The following is a 20,391-nucleotide window of genomic DNA, read 5'->3' on the forward strand; positions in this document are numbered from 1 at the left end:
TACCCCGCGTGGCTGTGTACTACAGACAATAAACATGGATAGCACATGGACAGGGGACGAAGATCACGTGGTAATAGAACTGACGTAAGAATTTTTCGCGAGTTTGCGAACGAGATACAGCCGGTACAGTTTCAAATGGTCCCACGTGACGCGGAGCTGTCTCTCGTGAGTTCGTATTTCCCATCCGCTTCTACGTCAACGTTAGATGTCTCGTCCCATGCGAGGACGGCTTCAGTATGAGACGTCCTGCAATTTGGATAGCGGACGAGACAGAGAACTCAACAAAGAGCTGGGTGATTCGTCACGGCTGTGACAGGCCAGAGAACGAGGGTCTGAGGAATGCTCAAATGTCTCTGGTGGGAGACACTGGAGGAGGGACGTTGTGCACAATGTAAAAGCTCACTTTTAAAATTTCATAATGAATCAAGAAATGTAAAACTCTTTTCTGCATGCGGCTCACGGATAGTTACGGCAAAATTAACTACGTTCTAGGTTACACGATGACTGTACATTCTGTGCATCATCCGATATTGTATTCGAAGAGGGTAGAATGGTCACAGTACCCCATGTGCGTCCTACCATATACTCCATGGGTGACTTATGCGTCACAGATGGAGGAGCAAATGAGACAACTTATTGCGTTTCATGAGTTTGTTGACCTCTGTCTCTGGTCTTCGAGCTCCTTCATATCACCAGCTGTAAGGACGGCTAGAAAACACTTTTATATCATCATACTTTTACTGACATTTCACGTCGGCTATGACGCTGATTATTGTAGCGCGAGAGCCGTGAATCCCCTAAGCCACGTCTCTGCAGTATCCTTTCTTCCAGGGGTGCTAGTCCAGCGAGGTATGCAGCAGAAATTCTGTGACGTTTGGAAGGTAGGAGACGAGCTACTGCCGAAAGTTGAGCCGTAAGGGCGGGTAGTGAGCCAAGCTTCGGTATCTCAGTCGGTCAGAGCGCCGACTGTCCTTTGTAACAAAAAATAAATAAAAAATAAAAAATAGCTAAGTGAATTATTCAACTATCAACTTGAGGGTGTGCTGTGTGACGTCCTACCTACACCAAAGGATGAGAACAATAGCGAGCGAAATACAGTGGAGAAAAAGAGAAAAAAATGTATATCTGTAGAAAACTTGCTATAGTTCAATTCGTTTATCTTGGCGGTTCGCACATGCCCGCCCAGACGCGGGAGATTGCTGCGTTGCCAGTTGTACGCGCCAAGAGAAGCAGCGCCATAGTATAGTTCACAAACTTACGTTTCGGGGGGGGGAGCGCGCAGTTTATGAAGTAAAGCCACCACGACCGCATTAACCCTTTCGCTGCTACAGAGACGTGCTCCCCGCATTCCGCGATGTGCCCGATTTTGTCATCATTGAACCGCTCGCCTGTGCAGACACATGGTGTTTCGACTGCTTTGACACACTTTATCATTCGACTTCACAAAGACTATTTGGCCCAAAAATTTTATTTTTACCCATCGTCTTGACTGATACCTTGCCCCCATAAATTACTTAATTTTGTTTCGATGTTCAACGCAGTTATTGTGCAGCATTAGATGTAGTAAACCATTGCACGAAATTTTGAAGAGTTTGCAGAGGTAAAAGTCCATAGCGTATACTTTCCGTATGGTCGATTTTAGCTGCCACTAGAAATTTCAAAAAATTACATTCAAACGAATAAAATTCATGAAGTAAGACACTTCGTTATTATTTTTAAATAAAGAAAATATTAAGCACCGAACAAGCTTTGAACTCAGAATCTTTCGCTAAGTAGCTATACACTTCAACCATTACGCTAACGCAGCTTGTCGTTCAGTATATCTTCCGGAGGAGTTTAAACTATCACGCAAAATACCGACAAACCCTGTTGGTATGACTATGAATTACTTATGTTTCGTCGAAGTAAAATAGGAAACAAACAATTACCGCTGTTCTTTATTGCGAAAAGCGGTTAGTGAGAATGATACAAACACCTTTCCTTGCTATCGCTATTAGGAGGCTCATTGCTTGTTTGGTGTAATTAATTAATAGAATATGAAGCAATTGGTATAAAGAATGCTTTTTCCAAACTTTCTATAAAAGAAAGTCTGCTATCAAGACATTCCTTTTGTTCAATTACTTTATTTATGACTGAACATTTCTAAAACTGAAGACACTCGTCCGTGCTCTGCACTGCAGTCGAGCTCTGGCAACGTCGTTCTCTGTTCATTGGCTGACTGTGTTTTGTGACGTCAGATGCGCAGAACGAACCTATACTCGGCTGCCATCATAAATGACGCGCATTTTAGTAAAGGGCAAAAGTCGCAGATTCGTGTCACGGTCTGGCATACAGTTTAAATCTACCAGGAAGTTTCTCATTTGGATTGTTATGCACAAGCAACAATATGATGCAATAAGATCTTCGGTGAGTGATGTCTCGCCATGTGCCAAGTAAACGTAGAATTTAATCTCAAAATGCACACTCTTATCAGTATAAAGAGTATGAAAACAACAGGAAGTAAAGTCGAGAGACAGACTGTTATCAGTACCATTATACGTAATCAGGCTGTCGTCCACGGAGAAAGACATGAAGAACTCATATCAAATCGTGCTATGTCGGATCAATGTTGGTTTTGAGTCCTTGATTTGACACTCTATAATTAATGGTAATGATAGTGAATTTTTACTTGTAGAACTGATATAAACAGATCTGAAGTTTATTTGTCGAAACAAACCATCGTCAAATGAAAGTCTAGAACGACCTAAACCGTATTTAGAAAGTGACCGTAAATATCTTCTACAAAATTTCTTGAAAAGTATACAGGATGTTACAAAAAGGTACGGCCAAACTTTCAGGAAACACTCCTCACACACAAATAAAGAAAAGATGTTATGTGGACATGTGTCCGGAAACGCTTAATTTCCATGTTAGAGCTCATTTCAGTTTCGTCAGTATGTACTGTACTTCCTCGATTCACCGCCAGTTGGCCCAATTGAAGGAAGGTAATGTAGACTTCGGTGCTTGTGTTGACATGCGACTCATTGCTCTACAGTACTAGCATCAAGCACATCAGTACGTAGCATCAACAGGTTAATGTTCATAACGAACGTGGTTTTGCAGTCAGTGCAATGTTTACAAATGTGGAGTTGGCAGATGCCCATTTGATGTATGGATTAGCACGGGGCAACAGCCGTGGCGCGGTACGTTTGTATCGAGACAGATTTCCAGAACGAAGGTGTCCCGACAGGAAGACGTTCGAAGCAATTGATCGGCGTCTTAGGGAGCACGGAACATTCCAGCCTATGAGTCGCGACTGGGGAAGACCCAGAACGAAGAGGACACCTGCAATGACCAGGCAATTCTTCGTGCAGTTGACGATAACCCTAATGTCAGCGTCAGATTTCAATGCTGGGCCTTCAACAAGTGTCAGCGTGAGAACCATTCAACGAAACATAACGTTGACCACGTCACTGTATGGAGAGTGCTACGGGAGAACCAGTTGTTTCCGTACCATGCACAGCGTGTGCAGGCACTATCAGCAGCTGATTGACCTCCACGGGTACACTTCTGCGAATGGTTCATCCAACAATGTGTCAATCCTGATTTCAGTGCAAATGTTCTCTTTACAGATGAGGCTTCATTCCAACGTGATAAAATTGTAAATTTTCACAATCAACATGTGTGGGCTGACGAGAATCCGCACGCAATTGTGCAATCACGTCATCAACACAGATTTTCTGTGAACGTTTGGGCAGGCATTGTTGATGTCTTGATTGGGCCCCATGTTTTTCCACTTACGCTCAATGGAACACGTTATCATGATTTCATACGGGATACTCTAATTGTGCTGCTAGAACATGTGCCTTTACAAGTACGACACAACTTGTGGTTCATGCACGATTGAGCTCCTGCACATTTCAGTCGAAGTGTTCGTACGCTTCTCAACAACAGATTCGGTGACCGATGGGTTGGTAGAGGCGGACCAATTCCATGGCCTCCACTCTCTCCTGAACTCAACCCTCTTGACTTTCATTTATGGGGGCATTTGAAAGCTCTTGTCTACGCAACCCCGGTACCAAATGTAGAGACTCTTTGTGCTCGTATTGTGGACGGCTGTGATACAATACGCCATTCTCCAGGGCTGCATCAGCGCATCAGGGATTCCATGCGACGGAGGGTGGATGCATGTATCCTCGCTAACGGAGGACATTTTGAACATTTCCTGTAACAAAGTGTTTGAAGTCACGCTGGTACGCTCTGTTGCTGTGTGTTTCCATTTCATGATTAATGTTATTTGAAGAGAAATAATAAAATGAGCTCTAACATGGAAAGTAAGCGTTTCCGGACAATGTCCACATAACATATTTTCTTTCTTTGTGTGTGAGGAATGTTTCCTGAAAGTTTGGCCGTACCTTTTTGTAACACCCTGCATATTATATTCAACCAGTCGATTGACACCAGAAAATGAGCATGTAATCAAGGAACTGCTACTCTATCAATGGTTCGACAGTCACCATACGGAAGGTTTGCTCGAAGACTACAATCATTTGCTGATGTCTCCAATGCGGAGAGACCGGAGATATTTTGTTGATTTTAAAGTCCCAATGGACCAATGGCAACACAGAAAGGGTCTTTCATAGGACAGTTTGTCGCCTTTCACTCTTTCAAAGTAAATAACACAGATCATCATCTGCTTAATACTACTACAAGTTTTCTTATGGTGACAATCTGGTAACTGCAACACAACTATATGTCCTCCGTTCCATTGAGAGAAGCCTGACAAATGCGTAGGATCTCATTTATTGTACATCGCGCTCAAAAATTATTTTACAATCTTTGGAGACAGATTTCTTACACGAAAACAAGAACAAACGTCCGTGTAAACATATGCCCCAAAATCCCTCGTTTCTGAGTTATTTATGAAAGGAGCTCATGAAAACGTAAACTCATAATAATTGCTCTAAATTCTCTTCTCTTGCTTCCGAACACGCATGCACTCGTCGAATTACGGATTGTCGCAGCTTTTCAAGTACCCCTGACAGTTTCTAGAGGTTTCACGGGCATCCATGACACTTCGACGAAGATTTTCTGCATCTGCGTAACGATACGCATAGACCAGTTGTTAAAGGTGGCCCCATACATAATAAGCTAAACGACTGCGGTTAGCGAAACGTGCAGGCCACGGAACTCGTCCTTCTTACATATCCATCTGTCATGGTGGATACCAGTCCTTGCATTTCGAACACTGAGACCGAAATGTGCTGGAGCTCCATCATGCATAAATCACATTTTTCTTCTACTGGGTTTTGGAGGGTATTCTGCATAAAATACCTGTAGACTGCAGCTCTAAGATGTGATGGGAGAAGGTATGGCCCTACCAGACAGTCACCCACAACTCCAGCCCACACATTAATCTTAAACTGATGCTAATGTCTGGCCTGCACTGTAGCATGAGGACTGCGATCGTTCCATATGTGTTGGTTGTGGAAATTCGTTATTCTGCGTCACCCAAACGTTGCCTCGTCTGTAAACAAAGCTGAAGAGGCAAACAACGGTTTGGCAGGGTTTCTGCAACAAACTATCGGCAGAAGTTCTCTCGTGGTGGGTGATCAGCAGGCGTAGGGCCCTGCGCACGTTGAAGATGATACGGGTCTGTGAGTTGTTCGTGAAGTATCCTCCGTGTTAAACTTGAAGATGTACCACGTGCCACGGCCACTTGTCTTGCACTGATACCTGGCTCTTCTTCGCCAACTCGAAGAACGTGGTACGAGCAACACGTGATCTCTATAGTCTGTGGAGCTACGTATTCCGTGTCGGCAATGCGACGATATACGTCACCAAAGGCTGGATCACTCGGCTGTCTTTGGTCTGGAGACGCCATCTGATACAGCCGTCCAGCGTGGGCTCCATTGTGTTGCAAGGCAGACTTGTTTACATTCGCCATTCATCTGTCATCAACGTGCCCATTGTGACCATATACTACAGGTCGTGAGTTAACTGAGAGTGCTCCACTCAAAGGTGGTAGTTATTAATGTCTACCAGACACGACATGAATATCTACCATGTTTGAAGTGAGCATTCTCAGTTAACTCACTATAGTACGTATATACAATGGGCACGTTGGAGACAGATGAATGGCAAATGTAAATCCGTCCGTATGGCAACATAACACCTTCTAGTATACAATGAGTCGTATAGATAAGTGAAGTTGCTTGGTTGTACCTGGAAAGCCTTTGAACGTCAGCTTTCAACAACAACTCGAAAACGAAAGATTACGGGCATATGTTTATATGAATTTTTTTTCTTGTTTTGGTGAGAAAAGCCTGTCCCCAAAGTTTGTATAAGTATTTTTGAAACACCCTGTAAAAGAAGAACAAACTAAATCCTTACTATCAGACAACACAAATTTGTGATCTCCATTTGTGAAACCAGGAAACTGAAAGAACGTCACTTGTAAAACGGAATGTCACCAACCAGGAGCATTATTACGCACCACAGTGTCCGGAAGTAACTTTGGTCCGTAAGCCGAATTTTAACCGATATTGTATGAATAAGAAACTGGCTAATATCAGCATCATCAGAAGGCTAAAGAACGCTCATTAGTGTGCTTAACCACTTACACTGAGGACATTTACGCTTGCCGTGTGTTATTTGGAAGGGCAGTGCACAATCTCTGTGTAGTACGTATCTATAGCTGGACATCTCCCTAACGAGATTACCAGACTGATACAGGGTGCCTAAAACCGCACTTTGCCGACGCGTCCCACCCTCTGAGATACCGGCGAGAGCTTATTGCACAGTAAGAATGGGTCAAGGTGCGAACGCATGAGTGTCATCAGCTAGTACATGGGGACCAGATTCCTGGAGTGACACACATCAAGCAATAGTCGGCTGAGGACTTCCTCTGTTTCTTCCACCTGCAGGCACCCACAGTTCGCATAATAATTGGGAAAGACAAGTGAAGAGACACCAGGAATGTATCCACCATGATGGCTATACCCAGCACTAGACGTGAACAATTATGTCGTTAAACAATGAGAATTGCTCCAGCAATCACTTACCTGTGCGGTCTTGTCCCCAAGTCTCAAAATGTTGCTGAAAACGTATTTTCCCAGAGAGACATCTGGCAGCGGCAGGTCCATCCTAGGGCCACGCAGGATTTTGTCCTGTGATTCCATCATGTCTATCGGTGCGATGTTGGTACTGAGCAACACGACACCCACTTACAGTGTGGGTGAATTTACGGCTTACAAAGCCGTTCCAGAACAGCTGCCTCTCTGTCGGCAAGAAATCACTTGGAAATATTTGCGAGCCCTGCTCCGAGTCTAAGAGAGCTTAAGAGGAAAGTCATGAGCGATCACGAATAAAACGACGACTACTGAAAAGCTGTGGCGTAACATGAGTAAGACGCTAACTTATGTGGTCCCTTCCCAGCTACACCTTACGTCATTTACTCGCTTTCAAGCACAAGAAGATAAGTACTCGAACCTTGGAGCGTAATGGTTTACTCACTTGCCACAGGCGAAAGCCTGATAACGTATGAATGTTGCTCCACGACATCCAACAGCTTGCTTATCACACACATCTGGAGTGACTCCATAATTTTCTAAATGGTGCTGACTAAATAAAATGTATTGCATACACCTTAATACATAAACCAGTTCCTCGATCTTCAACAAAACAAAAAGCGGCAAATTAAGTGGAGGCGTGATCACAAAAGATTCTGTTGACAATCAGGCTTCTGCATTAGATTCAAGAAACGCTATAGTGAATTTCGGAAGAAATCTGCTGCTTTCTGACTCCTACTTTCGCTGCCTTCCAGCGTTTGATTTTCAGGTACCACAAAACAAATTCAAGCGTAATACTCACATACCGTTATGTTATTGGGAACGACATTGTAATATGTATCACAAGGATGTTAGCGATATTACCAGAGATTCTTATTCGGAGCTTTCCTGAAAAAGAGTGTCGACATAGTTGAATTCTCACCTCTCAGAGTCAGTGTGTATCATACTCATTTTTACCATCAAGGGGAGTGTTATAGGACCAGTACCCTTCACAACACTTATAGGCAACCTAATAGATAATGTCGAAAGTTCCATGAGGCTTCACAATATTTATAGTGACCTAATAGATAATGTGGAAAGTTTCATGAGGCTTTTCGCAGATGATGCTATGATGTACAGAGAAGTCACGACGCTACAGAATTGTAGCGAAATGCAGAAACACCTGCAGAAGATGGGCACTTGGTGGAGGAAGTGGAAAATGACCCACAACATAAACGAATGTAACGTATTTTGACTGCGTAGAGAGAAGACTACAAAACTGCAGAACAGTCAATTCTTCCACGAAATATGTACGAGTACGCTTAAGGACCGATTTGAAGTGAAATGACCACATGAAACCAATCGGGAGTACTGCAGATGCCAGAATGAGATTCACTGGAAGGATCCTCAGGAAATGTAGTTCACCAACTATGGAAGTAGGTTACAAAACACTCGTTCGAGCAGTACTTGAATATTGCTCAGCAGTACGGAATCCGTAGCACGTAAGACTGATAGAGAAACTGGAGAAGATCGAAACAAGAGCAGCGCGTTTTCCTACAGGCTTTAAAAAATTTAAAATAATATTTCATAAAACATTTACATTACCAATAAACTATAATTTAAAAAATCAATTCTATAAAATATACTAAGACAAAATCCAACAAAATTATTTATATCAAATAATTAAATAAACAAAAACTAAATACAATAAAATAAAGCGTCAAGTAGATGCTCAGCCAAATTCAGTGCCAGAGGATGCAAGAGAGGCGTTCTGGATCACGTTATGGTGTTGGTTGGTTGGTTTGGGGAAGGAGACCAGACAGCGTGGTCATCGGTCTCATCGGATTAGGGAAGGATGGTGAAGGAAGTCGGTCGTGCCCTTTCAGAGGAACCATCCCGGCATTTGCCTGGAGCGATTTAGGGAAATCACGGAAAACCTAAATCAGGATGGCCGGACGCGGGATTGAACCGTCGTCCTTCCGAATGCGAGTCCAGTGTCTAACCACTGCGCCACCTCGCTCGGTGCGTTATGGTGTACTTTTGAACTTACGAGAGGGTTCGTTCCTATAAGAGTCAGCCAAGATATTGCTTCCTTATACGTATGTCTCGCAAAAAGATGACGAAGGTAAAATTGGAGAGGTTCGAGCACACGTCGAGGCTTACCAGCAATCGTTCTTCCCGCGAGCCATACGCTGCTGTTACAGGAAAAGGGGGAAGTGACATCGGTATACAAAGTACTCTCTACCATACACAGTAAGGTGACTTTAGGAGGAGATCCTAGACAGAGAACAAAGGATGATCTGCAATTTACAGCAGTAACAATTAAAAAAGAAATGTGCGTGCCATTCAGTTTCGACGGTGAAACGTGACAGGTCAGTGCAAAACCTCTTGCAGTCTGTTTATATGCGTCTGCTCTCTGTGAATAACCGTAAGGTGCGCAGAACTGTATACAGCTGAAGTTTTGATCGAAAACCACGTCTCCTATGAGAAGTGACCGCTGTTCTTCTAGCGACTTTTTACAGAGGTCAAAGACGTGAACACATGTCAGGGGCACCTTTTCACCCACTAAGTGCTGAAAATTGTCTTAAAAGGCGAAGAATCAGCAATGATTAACAGTATGCGGATGCAGAGGGCAATGGAAACAACTGCATTAAAGAAACATAATGAGTACCTAAAGGACTTGTGGCCTGTACTTCAAGAAGTCTCTTTAGTGGCTAAAGATTCCATATTAATTCCCCAGTCGGATCTTCGGAAGGGGACTGCTGAGGGGAGGTGACTGTGATAGAAAGAGTGAATAACCAACGAGTGGGCAACATTCTACAAGGAGGTGTCTGGAATGCTGGAAGTCTGAAGGAGGTGGAGAAGCTATACAATCTAGAAATGGAGGTGCAAGAGCTCAATCTAAATGCAGTAGGGCCGAAAGCCTTTCAACAGCCAATACCGCGTAACATATTTATTTAAGGCAACCGGTTTCAACAGACTTTGCTGTTATCTTCAGGTCTAAGAAATATTTTTGTTATGGAAGAACTTCATTTTAAGCTGAACCTCGCACCAAGATGTCAAGTGAATAAAAATCAGCACATTAACTATTTCTGGTGAAACGATTGTAGGTTAATACCAAAATCAGCAGAAAATCGTATAGTGGGAGCAGGGTCATCATGAATAGGAATGTAGGGCAGAGAGTGAGTTACTGTGATACAGTTGTTCTCATCAGAATCGACAGCAAATCAACGCCAGCAAAAATAGTTCAGCTGTACACGCCGACGTCACAAGCAGGAGATGAAGAACAGAGAAAATGTATGAGAATACTGAACAAGTACTTTAGTACGTAAATGGAAAGACAGTTATGGGAGAATATGGGTTGTATTATACGAATGAGTGAGGAGAAAGACTGAGTTCTGCAGAAAAGGTCAGCTAGTGACAGCTAATACACGGTTCAAAAATTCAAGAAGGAGAATTACACTTGGAAATGGCCTGGAGATATTGTAACATTCCATCTGGATTATATCATGGCTAGGCAGAGACTTTGAAATCAGACACTGTATTTTAAGGCGTGCCCAGGATCAGAAATAGACTCAGTTTATAATTTGGTAATGAAATTAGTTTAGACTGAAGTTTAAGAGACTCGTTTGGAAGAATCGGTATGAAGAGATGCGACATACTGAAGTACGGAGGAATGAAGAGATGCATTTGAAGTTCTCTGGGACTATAGGAACTACAAGAATGACAGAGCAGGCAGTTTTCGAGCTAACAAATGAAAGTTCAGCGGTGTTTTGTACAGCGCGTTGGCAGACCAAGAGAAGCCACGTTGACAAGGGGGCCGTAAGAACTTCCCGTCACCGATTTGCTACGTATTGACTGGGTGTGTAGGGCACGACTAGAACTTCAACACTTGTAATTAGAAAAACGCATATCTCAACCATTTTCGAGAAAAACACGTTTGAAAATTTTAGTTGTCGTTATAAACTTTGTATGGTCAGCAAAGCGGAACAAGCTCGCAGCCGAGCGATTAATCATTTAGTTTCATAAGCGAGAGGTCACTGACTTCATTTTCGCTCTTGGAGCTGCTTCCTTTGGTTAGCATTCGCCGCTATGTTTCGATAAGCGTGGCACTCTACGAAATTGTGACGCGGCCGAGAACCGATTATAAATGTAAACGAAGTTTGTTTTGTAATAGACACATTGAAAACAAAAAATCATTGACATGCTAGAATTCAGCGTTCCTTGCAATATGTTGTAGATCATGATAATTATTGTTTTACATGTTTCTACGATCCGTATCATCCTGAGTCTTGCAGTGCTGCATGTCACAAATGTAGATGCAATACTGTAAATAAATAAACTACACAGAAATTTTAAAAAAATAAAACTTTTTCTCCTTTTCATTTTACATATTAAGAAAAAAGTAAATGTATTATTAGATATTGATACTTTTCACGATCGTAATAAATCTATTGTTGGATTACTTGGGATTGAAAAATAAACTACCGGCAGTGAGACTCGGTCCACAGACCTACCGCATATGAAACTAAGTGCTTAGTCGCCGATCCCGTGAAGACGAACGGCCCTAAAAAGCGTACAGCAAACGCTCGAATATTAGTTTCAAACTCGATTTTCTCAAGCGCTGTTGAAAGTTGCGTCTTCTTGCTTACGTATTTTAAAGTCCTAGTGAATAGTATGAGTGGAAGACCAAGAACGAAATGTTCGGATTAAAAAGGGTGTATGACAGGAATGTAGTTTCTCGCTCCCACTGTTCAATCTGGACATCGAAGAAGCAGTGATGAAAATAAAAGAAAGGTTCAAAAGTGGGATTTAAATTCAAGGTGAAAGGATACCAATGATAAGACTCGCTGATGACATCGCTATCCTCGCAAGGGAAACTCCCCATCGCACTCCCCTCAGGTTTAGTAGTAGGATGGCCCAGCGGTTAGCCCGTCAAAAACTGAACACAGATCAAGCATAAAAACGGGAAGAAGATGTACTGAAGCAAGACAAAAAAGCAAAACATAAACAGTGAACGGTCCAAGGTTAACAAGTGCAACATCGAACGCCGTGGAAGAGCTACAACATGGCTTTGGACTGTAACGCGGACGAGCCGTGTCCAAAGTTTTCTCGTGACAATTTTAATTTTTTTTTCGCAAAATTATAAACTGTCCGTCCGGCCATTGAAATGTTTTTTCTCTTTCTGTATTCTTGGCAGTTGTCATACTATACAGTGGTTACAGAACATGAGTCATGTGGTAAGAAGACATTAACGTCGCTAGTAAATGTGATGAATGTGAGAGCAGGTGACATATCACACATACGTCGCACAGAAATGAAAACAACACATAAAAGGGTATGAACTACGTTAAAACAAAAGGAATTCGTTAGTCGTAACTTCAAAAACGATACGAAACCTTAAAAAAGTTGAAAACATATGTTTTGACAGAGTACAGGGGAAACGGTATGTTTGAGAAACTTTAGCGTTCATCTGATGCAGCTTCTGTGACAAACTATTATGTTTTCATCATTTCCTTGGGAGTGATGATATTCACATTCATGCGAACATCTAAACCGGGCAACGAGGAAAATTGCACTCACTCACCATGCGTACAAATTAGGTGCTTCGATAAGAGATTCCTATCAAATGACACACATATTATCATCAATGCCGTGTATGACGTGTTTTCCTGTGGAGAATCCGGTTGACTTGTCGCCTTGTCATCAAACATTTCCGTTTCTCATTCGAAAGCCATTTCCTTTCGGCTGGTAATAGAGTAGTTGTGCAGAATCAATTTTCATTTTAGGTCCTTTCCTTACACCTCACTTTTGGAAACAGATGTCACACCGCGACACAGACACAAATTTGAATACAGCGAACAGCGAAAAAAAAAATGGCAAGAGGGAGGTTTGAAGACAGCTCGCTCGCTTGTCAGTCCAACACCATAACCACTTTTTTTTAAAGTGGAACCAAAATAGCCTCCTTCTGGATAGTTGTGAAACAGAAATTTTCTTCTCCTGTCTTCTTGTATTTTTATTAACATATTCCATAACTAAAAATGATAGTGTCACTTTTACTTAGAGTTGTGCGGGTAACATTTTAAATCTTAATTTGCTACAAAGTGTACTGTTGAAGTCTTTTCTAGGTTCCATATTCCTTCAAAAGATTCCATTCTGTAATTGTCTAAGCTTTGAACAAACAGTTAAATGGCCATTGTAAAAATATTGAAAATGGATGTATTTATTTGTAATTACTCCGGCCACCACCTGATTTTGGCTGCTTGGCATACGTCATAGGTGTGCTTCAAAATGGCTGATATAAACGTTCGCGAGCGAATAACTGCTGTCTAATAATTGCTGTGTTTGAAAACGGTGTAAAGTGCATCTGAGGCAGGACGTCGTTATGGTGTTGGTGCTTCCACAGCAAGAAGTTATGAACCCTGGCACTTCAGAACTTGGGAATGCACAATGCTGTTCTTGGACTCTAAATTGTTCGGGCCGAGCAATCTTTTGTATATTCCTGTCTTCCATTTCTCTTAATCATTTTCAAACTTATTAGAGAGTGTAGTGGACCGGGTCTTCGCAAATGCAACAAAATCTGTTTACATGTTTAGTAGATAGTTCTGTTTCCTTTCTTGGTATGGACTTAGGTTACAGAGCCGCTAAGGCGGAGAAGCAATTTTCAGGCAAGACACCTGAAAGAAGAATACAGATGGAAGGCGTAGGAGGCACTGTTCTTTACAGAATTTTTTTTCAGGTGTCACTAGTAATTTGATCATATCTTGGGGAACCTTCGATGTCGACTCACATTTTATTAATTGAAAAATAAATTGATCTTTTGCACAGATGAATCTGTATTTAAATTCAACCTGAATTCAGGTCCATTTTATGTAGCTGTGAGATAAGAAAAAGAAACAGTTAGAAAAGGAAATTGTTTCAAAGAACATTGTACTCATCGGAAAATCACGTGAAGCCATGGGCTGCAATCGGTGAAAAGCATACTGTGCGATGCACGGACGCTAAACCGTTGGAGGGTGTGCCAAGGAACCGTCACAAACACAGGCATAGGTTGTTGATTGTGGTGAATGTAAAAGTGAACGACGGCAAATGATTTGAAGGTGCTGTAGAAAGAATGAGGTAACTATTTCAGACGGAATACTAAGGACACAAGGTGGACGTGACTATTGAATAAGAAAATTATCGAACAAGTTTTATTTTAGTAAAGTGGTGAACAAAGCGAAATAATGCGATGCAATCGATGGTAATACTGCATGTTAACAGTTTCTGTCGTCAAACATCGGAAATATTAAGTTATAACTGAAAGGGAATCGCTGTAGATCTATTATTTCATTTAATAATTTACCTACGAATCTGGTCACGAAAACTGACAACGACCGGGAGAGCGGTGTGCTGACCATATGGCCCTCCGTATCCGCATCCAGTGGCCCCTAAGGGCTGCGGATGACACAGCAGCAGGTCTGTACCGTTGGGCCTTCAAGGCCTCTTCGGACGGTGTTGGTTTGTGTTTTACCTACGTATCAACATCAATAAAAGACCAATGAAAACAAAATGAGCTCAGCATCATCTTGCAGGTAACGCAAACCAAGGTAGAAAATAGATCACAACACTGTTTCAAGACAAAGAGTCGGGAATTTTAATGATGAAGGCGAAAGCATTGATATTATGTCATACGATCTGATATGAAAACCCGTTGCCCAAATAAACATTTAAAAATTTCCCTTCAGAAGTTCAAAGGGAAAAAATTCATTTGAGAGCGCTCTATACACTAACAACCGTATCTTCTGCAACTGTACAGAAAGAGAAGCAGATATTATGTCGTACCTGGACATCATTAGGCAGGAGAGCCGGATCATAAATAAAGGCACCCAGAAGAGAGATGACCATGGTGAATTTGTGTAGTCTGCATTTTCTGGATTGGTCTCAGATGGTGAAAACGCAGAGAAAACTAGAAACCAGTATTCGTTAATTTATTAATCTATTTTTACGCGTTTTGGCATTAGCCATAATCAGAATCCTGGTTCAGATAAAAACCAGAGACTTACATAGCTACATGGTTCACTTGCTTGAGTCTTCTCATGTTCGTTACACACAATTAGTTTCATTTGGCATTTAATTACATTCATTTTCTTTATTTCAAATTTCGCATTTCATGAAGTTTACAGTTTTATTTCACTACACCGTTCACATTTGCAACACAGGGCCAACCAACACTCAGTTTCGGTGAGCAATTGAATACGGTAGCTGAAGTACACGTTACATATGGAGAAAGTTTTATTAAATCAATATGTTCAGTTGTCTCGCGTGCAGACAATAAATTTTATATGAAGCTGATTACGTAGTGGGATTGCAGCACAGGTTCTCGAAAGCAAATTAGCGCTACGCATAAGTGTACTAATATTTGTATTTTATCTTTCAGCTATTGTAAATCCATTGACATATTTGTGTGTGATTCTGTGTGAATTTTTTTTTCTCCTTCTGCAAAATAATATTGAGTGTGAAAATCTTTGTTGCATAGGCAGACAGCAGTACAAACTATGTTAAACATTCCAGTGTTACATAGATGTTTTGCAGATATCTCTGTTGCGTGAAAGAATTTATTACTTTAGGTTATTTAACTGCAAACAGATTTTTTAATTCAGTTGTTACACTACAACATTGTGGCTTGCAACACAGTATTTCGTCGTGCCACTAGACCACAAACTACGGCACAGAGTAATGATGCATTATTAATAGAGCAGAACAAGCACAACAGTCGTTACACAAAAATAATTTATTTGCGATTTCAGAGAACGCAATGAGTGTCCAACACAGATGAGTTCTTCACCAGGAAATGCACTAGAACATGTATCCAACAGTAAACAAGAAATTTCAAAAGCCGAATCGGCAGGCGGCAAGTCACCTCAGCTATGCGAAATTTCTCAATAACCACTTACTCAGACAGTCGATTTGGGTTTTGTTTCCATTTCTTTTAATCAAATAATACTCGTGCCAACATCAATTACTGACAATACGCACTCAGCCGTTGCAAATCCAGTAGACATCCATACGGAACGTAATAATCCAACTTTGTTAGAGTTGGTACTAAAGATAGACAAAATTTAATAAAACACGAAATCCTAAGAAGAAATGTGAAAAGACATCAAAAGTACGATAAATGATCTCACATTACACATTGGTAAACTTGAAGAAAAATAGCAAAACGTTTCTGCAGAAATCCGACGACAGGTTGGAGATGACGTACCACTTATTATTACGAGGCTTGAGGCAAGGCTATGCAGCCTTGAAACTCAACGACTTAATTTGAAAATTACGCGACAGAACGACAAAGAAGAGCTACTTGCAAAAATAAATACCACTGCACCGAGCACGGTAGTCTCACAATTCACAGAACATTACGACCACCTTAATGTCACTGTTGAAACAATTAATAAACAGTCAGACGCATTAAAACTGAACTCTGTCGAACGAAATGAACAACTTTGAACGTTAAATGAGAGCACAAATCTAGCCGACATTAGTTTAAACAATGAAACAAATCCGCGCAGTGGCAAAGTAGAACAATTATCCAAACAAACCAACTCCTGTACCATTAGGGCTTAGGAAGAACAATAACTCAAACCTCTTTCTAACCCGATCTGTGAAGAACACGAACAAACTACTATTATTTCGAGTAACACTAAGCAGAAACTCAGATAACATTTTACTAGCTTGTTCCTCACATACAAAGAAACGTAAAGCTTTGATGCAGCATAAAGACGATTATGTCAGAACAATAGAATAACAGCTTACACTTAGTGAAAGAAAATGCAAGTGCGATGATTTTGGCTACTCTTGTTCATATTTTGGCCGTTTCCGTTTTTTTATGTATTCGTGCCATTCAGGTGATCTTTCGGGAGAACACAATTTCACTTGCAGTCGAAACAGTGAACAGCCTTGGCAGATTACCAGAAACGTTTTGTGGATACAGAACGCTTCCAGTTACAATTACAAACATTTTCATACAGTCAACTTACATGATTATTTTCTTGAAAAAAAAAAAACTTATTTACACAAAAGACAGTGAACAGTCCGCGCATTGGAGCAAAAAAATTGCGAAGGAAGTGACAATCTGAATTCCGTGCAATTTACTAAGTTCAAATGTAAGTAGAGGATCCATTATACTTTTTTTGATACATCGATTAGCAAACGATGCCTCCCCGAGATGAAAGTTAACTATTTTGCCGTTTCTTGGTACACTCGTCTTCTCCTACTATCCTTTCTAGTCGATAAGTACAAGGATTTTTCTTCTGATATCGTAATATAAATATGTTGAAAGTAATTCTAATGACTTTTGAGCTATGATTGAAAACGTGTCATATTGCCGTCAAAGTAAATTTTGCTTCTGACAAAACTGAAAACTTCTATTACACGCATTTAGTGACTAACAAAACTTAACTCTGCTAAATATATCTTACTGATCGTCCCAGGCACGACGTTAAACAGTCCAACACAAAAAACAGGAATAGGATATGCACCAGATATTGGCGAAACCAATACACAACTTTCAATACCATCTTTTTTCAATATAGCAGCATCAGTCACGAGTTAGAAAATGAAAGACTTCATTTGTGGTGAGATAAAAGATTATTTACATTTTAATTGTTTTGCCCAAATGGAAAGTCAATTTTCAAGTAGTGGTGGTATTGATGAATTGAAGTATATGCAGGATTTCTACCAGTTTAAGGAATAATTAAATCTTGTTAAAGGTAAGAGTGTGTTGTCTGGAAGAAATTATGAGTGTCTGAGGTAACCTGTACTTCTGTCGAGATTTTCTTTTCATGATCAGCTGTGCGGTAATGAAGATTAGTTTCACCAATAGTGTTATTTATGAAGTGTGACTGTGGAACATTTCTCGTGTAAGGATTGATTAAATAAGCAAAGCAGGTGTATTTACTTCTGATTATTTACGATGTATGAGGATATTATGAAATATGAGGTTATTATTATGATGATGGTACAGTAGAGATAAATATCGTGAAGGTATTAGTGATTACAGATGATGAGAATTATGAGGCTTTTGATGATAATATGATAGGAAGATTCAGTGGTTAGGAATTATGATGTAAATGAGGAATGTATAGGTATGGCCAGGGCATATACTAGAGATCCTGTTTTCGGTGAAGTTGATTTTTCTTTGTATTGATATATTTCATTAGTTTGCATGTAATAAAAGGAAGGTGATGAACAGATATGTTGTTAGTAACACAACCAAAATCTGAAATGGTAAGTAACACCTGTAAAAGACAGCACAATTATTTTTTACGTGAAGATGTTTTGAGTCATCAGGTACAAGTGGTATGGCATAAATTTCTGTCATTTTTATGGTCTAGCTTTTGTAATCATTTTTTTTTAATTTGCTGCATATGGCATACGAGAGCATTATCCTGCTGAACTAACTACAGACCTTTCTGTCTGCAAGTCAGATTATGACAGACATAATGATATACATATAAACGAATTTGGCTATTATGCATATATTCCAGACTTATGAGCTATAGTTGCATACATGTATAGGATGCATGCATGCATGTATAGGATACATAATTGAAAACACTTCTTTATGACGATGCTAGGCACAGTTGGAAAACACCAAGGAGAAGATCATTAATGTTCCCTGAATAACAAAACCACAAAACTAAAAGTTACTCAGAATATGCAAATGTATGTAGCAATTAAAAGTTACAAGTTTCAACATGCTCAGAGCAATGTTTTCGTTAAAATCGGCATCTTTATGAAAAATTAAAGCTGCTAAATATTAGACTCATAAATTCGTATGTAACTTCAGTTACATGTAAAAACATAAATATGTGACACCAATAAGTAACCTCAATTAGTTTTCAAGCTATTTACTAAAAACCAAATTTTGAACTAAAATGTTCTTAATCATGGTAGATTAAGTATCATTTGTATTTGTAATAGGAAGTTCTAATTACGGTACTCTATTACATTCAGGCAATAATATAGCTGTACTAAGTTTCAAGACTATTGTACATAACAATGACTACAAGTAATCTTAAAGAGACCTTTTAAGGATCATGTTCTAATGTCAGTTCCGTTCTAGAAATTATAGTTGGAAAAGTTTAAATGCAGTCGAGTTTTCTTCAGTAACAAAAGCAAACTTCACTCTGTTAAAAACAAATTAAGAAGATTGTCAGTTGTCAAACGACAAAGCTATTATTTAATACGCATCCCAGGAAGAAACCATTTAGATACTGCTACCTGTCCCTAGGGCGGTTGATAGCAGATGTTCCGCTTGGCGGTCCGCTGTGCCCATATACAAATGCAGCAAGAGAGGTAGTTGCGCAGAAATACTTCGCACCGAGATATCAGACTGTTCGCGCCAGTCAGTGTGTGTTGTGCCCCGGATGACGTCAGGGCTGAGCAGAGTTGAATGAGTTTCCGGTAAAAGTAGATAGTGAACAAGCGAGGACTGTACACCGTCGCATGTTAGAATCCTGCTTCGGGCATGGATGTGTGCGATGTCCTTAGGTTAGTTAGGTTTAATTAGTTCTAGGCGACCTCAGAAGTTAAGTCGCATAGTGCTCAGAGCCATTTGAACCATTTTTTTTTTTTTTTGTACATTCTCCTGGATCCCTCAGTTTTCATGGAAGTCACTGACTCTATATCCACTGTAATGGTGAAGAAGCCGTGTGGCACTTTTAAGGCGTGTAATTAACTTTTGTGATTAGGAGGTAGGGCGATAACCTATTTCACTTGTAACTTCCCGTTACTATAATTATTATTATTATTATGGATGCCCCCCCATGAACCATGGACCTCGCCGTTAGTGGGGAGGCTTGCGTGCCTCAGAGATACAGATAGCCGTACCGTAGATGCAACCACAACGGAGGGGTATCTGTTGAGAGGCCAGACAAACGTGTGGTTCCTGAAGAGGGGCAGCAGCCTTTTCAGTAGTTGCAGGGGCAACAGTCTGGATGAGTGACTGATCTGGCCTTGTAACACTAACCAAAACGGCCTTGCTGTGCTGGTACTGCGAACGGTAGAAAGCAAGGGGAAACTACAGCCGTAATTTTTCCCGAGGGCATGCAGCTCTACTGTATGGTTAATGACGATGGCGTCCTCTTGGGTAAAATATTCCGGAGGTAAAATAGTCCCCCATTAGGATCTCCGGGCGGGCACTACTCAGGAGGACGTCGTTATCAGGAGAAATAAAACTGGCGTTCTACGGATCGGAGCGTGGAATGTCAGATCCCTTAATCGGGAAGGTAGGTTAGAAAATTTAAAAAGGAAAATGGATAGGTTGAAATTAGATATAGTGGGAATTAGTGAAGTTCGGTGGCAGGAGGAACAAGACTTTTGG

The 20,391-nt window shown here is 40.7% G+C and overlaps 1 protein-coding gene across 1 annotated transcript in view; it reads right to left on the reverse strand.

Annotated features, from left to right (window-relative positions):
- Positions 1–7,124, reverse strand: part of LOC124594237 (luciferin 4-monooxygenase-like) — a 104,426-nt gene extending 97,302 nt beyond the window's left edge. The window contains exon 1 of the mRNA XM_047132602.1: positions 7,044–7,124. Within this exon, the coding sequence (XP_046988558.1) occupies positions 7,044–7,124 (81 nt within the window). The remainder of the gene's footprint in view (positions 1–7,043) is intronic.
- Between the last annotated feature and the right edge of the window lie 13,267 nt (positions 7,125–20,391).

This window comes from Schistocerca americana, chromosome 2, assembly GCF_021461395.2.
Source record: "Schistocerca americana isolate TAMUIC-IGC-003095 chromosome 2, iqSchAmer2.1, whole genome shotgun sequence".
Taxonomy (NCBI): domain Eukaryota; kingdom Metazoa; phylum Arthropoda; class Insecta; order Orthoptera; family Acrididae; genus Schistocerca; species Schistocerca americana.